Source organism: Berghia stephanieae, chromosome 3, assembly GCF_034508935.2.
Source record: "Berghia stephanieae isolate SIO BIC M18660-M18661 chromosome 3, UCSD_Bste_1.3, whole genome shotgun sequence".
Taxonomy (NCBI): domain Eukaryota; kingdom Metazoa; phylum Mollusca; class Gastropoda; order Nudibranchia; family Aeolidiidae; genus Berghia; species Berghia stephanieae.
Genome location: NC_088362.1, coordinates 26659781 through 26667280, shown reverse-complemented (window position 1 = coordinate 26667280; position 7500 = coordinate 26659781). Strand labels below are relative to the sequence as shown.

The 7500-nt window shown below is 36.9% G+C and overlaps 1 protein-coding gene across 25 annotated transcripts in view; it reads right to left on the bottom strand.

Annotated features, from left to right (window-relative positions):
- LOC144967440 (protein phosphatase 1 regulatory subunit 12B-like) overlaps positions 1-7500 on the bottom strand; it is a 91164-nt gene that overhangs the window by 7292 nt on the left and 76372 nt on the right. For 18 of the 25 annotated variants that reach the window (XM_078904691.1, XM_078904694.1, XM_078904689.1 and 15 more), the window contains 3 exons: positions 5780-5917; positions 5307-5441; positions 3839-3889 (listed from right to left, as the gene is read on the bottom strand). In XM_078904691.1, coding sequence (XP_078760817.1) covers positions 3839-3889; positions 5307-5441; positions 5780-5917 — 324 coding nt within the window. Of the gene's footprint in view, positions 1-250; positions 1194-3838; positions 3890-5306; positions 5442-5779; positions 5918-7500 lie in introns of those variants that run through there. The other 7 variants (XM_078904695.1, XM_078904693.1, XM_078904699.1 and 4 more) reach the window with 2 other exon arrangements.

Here is a 7500-nt window from a genome sequence, read left to right as displayed (position 1 = left end):
GGAATTTGAGGGGGAAAAATAGGAATTTCTAAACAATGGATAATTCTGAATCAAAATGACCACCAACTTTGCCACCAAACACATAAAGACAGTATTCGGGTACAGCTAGCAAAACTACATATCACATGTATTAGGTAATGGAATAGGGAAGGAGGAAAGAAGTGCATTCAATTTGCCTACTTAGCTCCATTTTGGAAATCATTTTTAAATATTCACCTTTTTGTTTATTTCTACAGCTATTTAAAGTGGATTTTTCTTTTCTTTTTTTTTTCCCTTGAAAACTACGAATTTTTGAAATTTCAAGTTGGCATCTCTGCCATAGGGACACACTTTTTGAAATATAAAGAGTTACTATATCAAAATAGTCATCATTTCTTGATATTATGATCCCACTCCACACAAATGTACACACCCATGTATAATTGTATAAAGTGCCAACAACTCCCGCACACACTGAACACACACAAATACACACACACTTTAAACAATTATGATGCTTTTGAAATCAGCCATTGGATATGAAGTAAACTTTGGTAAACAGGAATCGTAAACTAAAAAAAAAATTATTTTTTTTTAAAGAAAATAAAAAAAGGGTTGAGGGGGGGGTGGATATGATCATCACTCTACAACACAATACCAAGGCTTGATTATCATTAAGTTACTCAAAAATCAAAAAAAGATCTAACTGGAAAGCAAGGCATGGAGTGAATGACGAAACTATTTCTAGCACTAGGACAAAGTTAGGGAAGCAAAAATTATGAAAAGGCGCAAACCATTAGAAGAAATGAAATAATGAAAAAAAAGATGGAATGGGAAAACCAACAGATGACCCCTGGACATATGGAAAATTACTGCTTTAAAACGAATAAGTAAATAGTTATTATATAAGGTAATGGTTGTTGTAGTGGTAGTAGGAGTAAAAATGGTCAGCTCTCATTCAGGTCATGGCAAGAAGCTAAGGGGGTGAGTGGCCTGGGTACTATCGGTGTAAGTAGGGCTATTCAGGCCATCCATACACACACACAGTGTCAGACAAAGAGACAGACTGACTGATTAGACAGTCAGTAATGGTTACCTAGATAGGTCGAAAGTGGAGACTACTATTTGCTTGAAGACAGTCGAGTCATCATTCGTGTCAAGGCCCGAATGTCTTCCTTCAGTTTGAGGTTTTCACGTTTAACCTCTCCCATTTGCTGTAGACATATCATTATAACATGACAATAAACCACTATCGTAACATAGCAAAAATGTGGGAATACTACTATACCCTTCTAGCAATCCTTTCATGACAAACCACCATCGTAACATTGTAAAAATGTGGGAATAATACTATACCCTTCTAGCAATCATTTCATGACAAACCACCATCGTAACATTGTAAAAATGTGGGAACACTACTATACCCTTTTAGCAATCCTTTCATGACAAAAAACCACCATCGTAAGATTTTAACAACATGGGAATACTACTATAGAGCAGTAAAGTTAGGTGCCCCAAACGTAAACAATAACAAGTTGCTAGTGATTTCCGTTAGGGACCGGAATAATTTACGCACAATATAGGTCTCCCAATTTTGTAGTTTGAGTTGTAGGCAATACACTTTCAGTATTGAAAATATGTTTACATAAAATCTAACAATTGCAGAAATAATAATATAAGGCTAAACTATTATGAAAATCAGGCTCCGAATAATTCTCGTTTTGTTCACACCAGCGCAATAATTTGCTCTGGTCTAAAAATAGATAGACTGTAATTTTTGATAAATTTTAGAAAATTTTACCTTTTGTTCCATAAAATATCCATATCTAGACATTATTTGATGCATGATCGAGTATTTATGAATATGTGTTTCTTTTGCCACCTAACAGCCAAATTTTAAAGGTTATTTTTTTCTATTATTTACATTGGAACGTGAGCTGTCAAGACAGGAACATGTGGTTTGCCACGTGCTTCTCGACCTTTGTTTACGTTTGGGGCACCTAACTTTACTGCTCTATACCCCTTCTAGCAATCCATTCATGACAAACCACCATCATAACATTGTAAAAATGTGGGAATACTACTATACCCCTTCTAGCAATCCTTTCATGACAAACCACCATCATAACATTGTAAAAATGTGGGAATACTACTATACCCCTTCGAGCAATCCTTTCATGACAAACCACCATCATAACACTGTAACAACGTGGGAATACTACTATACCCTTATCGCAATACCTTTATAACAGTGACATGGTCATTTCAAAACAACAAACATGAACTTTTTTTAGACATTTCAACAATGCTAGCTACCATTTAAGGCCAGTTCATTGGAAGTCTGTAAAGTAGAACCCTGGTACATGAAATTGACACCAAGAGGAAGAATATAAAACATAGTGAGGTGTACAGGCCGACAACCTGTTTGGAATTCAGGTCTTTCAAGATTCTTAAAAAACAAACAAAACAAAAACATAAAATCTTCAGAAAAAATATGAGGTGGCAGCCCTGCAAATTTGGGGCTGTAAAAAGTAATTAAAAAAAAAAAAAAAAGAAAGAATATAATGACTTCAAAATAGAACAAAATATCAAACAAGGAAAGTTTCGAGCTCAAACCCTTCTTCGGCGAACAACAAACAACAATGTAAACATAAATATTGGAAGGAAAAAAACAGCCTATTTAGGAATTTATCTAAATTTAAAGCTAAGACCCTCATTCCTTCAACATCCAGATGTCATGAATTGAACTGTCCCACACATTTCCCTGACAGTCCAAAGGTTTTCAAAGTACCCGATTTATATTCGGACACTGCAGGGTTGCCAATCCGGGAGGCCAAAATTTACGGAACTTTTACGCAAACACGTTGGCCGACCCTTTTCCGAGCACTGAATTCAATTAAAAAGACATAACGTACTTAATTTTTTTCCTGTTTAGCAGGTGATTGGAAAATATACTGAGGGCAATTCTGTAAATATACGGAAAATTGGCAACTTTGACAATGAAAATCAGAAAAGTTTTTGGGTTACATTATAGCTCCTTCAAGGTCACAGAAAGTTGAGGAACACGAAATATAAAGCTATCAATTTCAAGGAAAGACCAAATGTAGACCCAGGCAGTGATCTTACCCCATGTCCAGCTTGAAATCTCCCAAACTCTGACAAAAAGTAGATCGTGGTATCTTTGTCTTTAAGTTGAAGTTGGGACCAATTCACTCAAACAGATATTTTAAAGAATGAAAATATATTTATCATCTCTAACAGGAGAGGGGGCGGGGATACAAAGAGAATCCAGCCGTGGCTCGGGTGAAACAATGTTATCAAATTCTACGGCAAGGACAGAGAGTCACATAGAAAGGACATAGATGCTGTGGGCTAGAAGAGACCTTCCAGTAGCTACACCGACCTCCCACCAGCGACATATTAAAAACCCAGTCAATGTTAAAGACAGGTTATATGTATTATCTCAATCCACACCGAGTTTTAAACAAAAATGCAGAATAATTGAATTAAAAATAAGGAGACACTGAGTTTGTCAAGTTGTCAATAAATCTCTAAATCCAATCCAATACAAAAAGCGTTTCTGGCAGGGATATTGACATTGTTACTTCACACATCATTTCAATTACCAAGACCACTCTTTTCTATTGTCTGTAGTGACATGTAAAGCTTGAGTGGCGCCACCGTTGACAACAATATAAATGTCTCTTGTCTTGAATTCTTCTCATCACTCATCAAATGTGGATGGAATATCATAAGACAGGCAACCATGTCCCCTCTCCCTGGTCTTTCTCCATTGTCATATCTGTCAAATAATAAGCTGGATAATACCACTCACATAAAACATACCAACTATGCTTACCTTCATTTCTTCCTCTAGTTCTGAAATTTTTCTTTCTAAAGCTCTCTTGTCCTGTAATGAAAAAAAAAAAAAAATAAGAATGAGGACTAAAACATCACTCATATTATAAAGTTGAAGTTGAGCTTTTATATAGGGCAATATCCACTAAACGTGCTCAAAGCGCTTTACAGGGGTCCCTGACCAACAGCAACACTTAACATGTAGGATGAGACATGACGCCTGTTAGGCGATGTTACATTTTTTTTTTTCCAACAGAGACAACGCTGTTAACAGCCGGGTACTCATTTTACACCTGAGAATGTGAGTAAAGAGCCTTTTCCAAGGACTCAACTATGCGCCGAGCGAGGCTCAAACCCAGGACCTTCCGATCTGAAAGCAAATGTCATATCACAAGACCACATAGCCGCACTCATAGCATTTACACTACCCAGCAAGAACCAACAAAATCCCATATCATTTTTTTTTTTTTTCACAGTTAGTGATTTCTGTAACGATAAAAATAATCTAGCATTTAATAAAGTTGTTCAATCCCCTGACTACTCACTAATCTATGTATGTTTGATTAAGAATCAAGAACAATATAAGACATTTTTTTTTAATCAGCAAGAACGCTGTGCATTTTTTCAGGATATCTCCTTCATCAAAATTATATGACATTAAGATTAATTCGTAAAATAAGAAAAAGACAAATCAAATGCAATTTTTAGGGCACCTAAATCGACATAAATGAATTGAACATCTTGCTCTCAGGAAAAATAGAAGGTAAAAAGAGTAAAGGTAGACCAAGAAAAGCATATTTGAATAGTTTGAACAGCTGGATGACAAAGAAGGAGAAGAGTAATATTAGTTTTTTGAGGTTATCTGATCAGAGAGATGAATGGCGTACTATGATTACCGATGTCTGCCACAGACTTGGTACTCGAATAGAGAGAGAGACATTAAGAATGGCAAAACTTACACCATAAACAACACATAAAGACAACACACAAAAAAGTGGTTGTATAACACGTGTAAATATCACAAAATTGTCAAGGAAACAAGAACAAAAATCTAAGAAAAACGGGATTTTCTAAATCCTGCTAGAATTCATGTCTTTGAAGATTCTTCTAAAAAAACTTTTTTAAAAAACCCCATCAAAATTGGGGCTGTAAAAAGTAATAAACAAAACTCATCATAACAGCTTCAAAAGAGAACAAAATACCTACAAGGAAAGTATCGAGCTCAAAACCCTTCTTCAGCCAACAACAAACAACAAATGAAAACATAAATAAACGGGGGGACAAAACATATCGACTGCAGAGAAATATTCAGCACGAATGGTATTGAGCCCGAAACGTTCCATGTACGGTATTTAGTTCTATTTTGAAGCCGTTATATTCATTTTTGTTCATTACTTTTAACATTCCACAGCTTCTAGCAGCTTAGTATCATAATTGGGGTTGCAATTCTTCTATCCAGCACAACCCACCCTTTCAGCACTCCTGGCCATCTCTTTCTGTTTCATGGCTGCATCTAACTCGTCCTTGGCCTTCCTTAGATTGGCTTTGGTGTCTTCCAACTCCTTACGCAGACGGCTATTTTCTTGTTTCTCATCCTCATATTTCTACAATGACACAGAAAAAAGTTTGTACATGAACACAAATGTGACAAAATTACATGAACACAAATGTGACAAAATTTTCTCAAAACAGTATGTATTTTTTTTCAAGGTGGACCCCAAGGTCACCACCACCACCATCATCATCATCACCACCACACCACCACCACTATCCACATCACCACCACCACCATCATCACCATCGTCGTCGTCATCATCATCATCATCACAACCGCCACCACCACCACCACCAGACCATCATCATCATCACAACCACCACTACCACCACCACCACCACCATCATCATCATCATCACCACCACCACACCACCACCAAAGACCAACCTTTTTATAATCAATATCTAAAGATCCAGTAGATCTGGAGAAATCCGAGTACGATACAGGTCTCTGGGATCTCTCTGTGGAGGGCACATCTGAATTCGATCCATAGCGGGAACTGTACCTGGATGATGACGGCAAAGCCTAAGGAGAGACAGAATAGGTCAAGAGTTTACTCAGGAAGTTATTATTAGCTCAAAACTGGTACTCCAGTGGTGCCAACCCTGGCCCATGAAAAAGTGTACAATGGAGATCCAAAATGATTATGATTGTGAACAATACGTACAATTCTGAAAAGACGATAAGTAATGCTAAATCTGATGGTGGGAAATTAGACCATACAAACAATATTATAATTGATAATTTAAATTAAGGAGTAAACTTACTCTATATAGATCACATAAATAGTATCCATTTCCATAATCCACTAATAAATCAGACATGACCCAGCAAGATAATACTATATTGAACTCCCTATATGGACATCCATGTCAACAAACAGATTAAAATGTTTAAGTACACTAATAGAGTGTATGATTGATAAAAATGCTTAAATTAAACAATAAAAATTTAATAATACGCACATTCCTGAGCAAAATTTGTAGAATGAGCAAAAAATGTGTAAGAAAGGTTGGCACCACTGGTACTCATCTCTCCCTACTTGTACGTTTGTTCAGTTGGACTCAAATACTGCAGTGACGACTGTTCTTTAAAAGCAAGAACGACGACGTGCCAACTATTTGTCTGCCTTACCGTCGATCGTGTTTTTATGTAATGTACTTATGTTTTTATTGTTTTGATTGTTGGCTGAAGAAGGGTTTTGAACCCGAAACGTTCTGTGTGTGTTTGTTTTTGTTGTTTTTTCTGGGTTTTTTTTGTTTTTTGTTGTTTTTTTTTTTTTGAAGCTGTTATATTCATAGACATGACGCCGGTTAGGCGTTATTACATTATTTATTTTTTTCGACAGAGACAATGCTGTTAACAACCAGGGACTCATTTTACATCCGAGTACGGTGAGAGAAAGTGAGAAAAGAGCCTTTTCAACTATACGCCGAGCGAGGCTCGAATCCAGGACCTTCCGATCCGAAAGCGAGTGTCATACCACAAGACCACATAACCGCACAATATATTATACAAATATACCAGCTCATGTAGAAAAGTGTAGTGGATAAACATAAAATTACAGGGGTTTTTTTATAACATGATATAAATAACTTCATTATTAACCCAGATTAATTTGTCTATGGTTTCAGTCAGAAATGAAGACAATACTATGCAAGACAGACACACAGACAGACAAAGTCGGGGGAGGATAGATGGATGGAAGGATGGGTAATAGACAAACAGGCGGGCAGGCAGGGGGGAGAATAATGTCATGGGTTCGAGCCCCCAATCTCAGCGAGAGAAAAAAATTATTCTCTATTGTCTTCTGGCACTTTTCTACTCACTTCATTTCTGTTATAATATAGATGTTAGGGTATGTAGTTGGAGACATGAAACGATGGGTGGATGAATGGGTGGGTGGATGGATGGATGGATGGATGGACGGACAGACGATGGATGGATGGAGTCGGATGGACAGATGGATGGTTGGGTGGATGGATAAATGGATGGATAGAGGGATAAGGTGAGTGAGAGAGTAAAAAACAAGGAAAGAGGGGAGAAGAGGGATAATGGAGAAATAAGAAGAAAAAAAAGAGAGAGAGAGAGAGAGAGAGAGAGAGAGA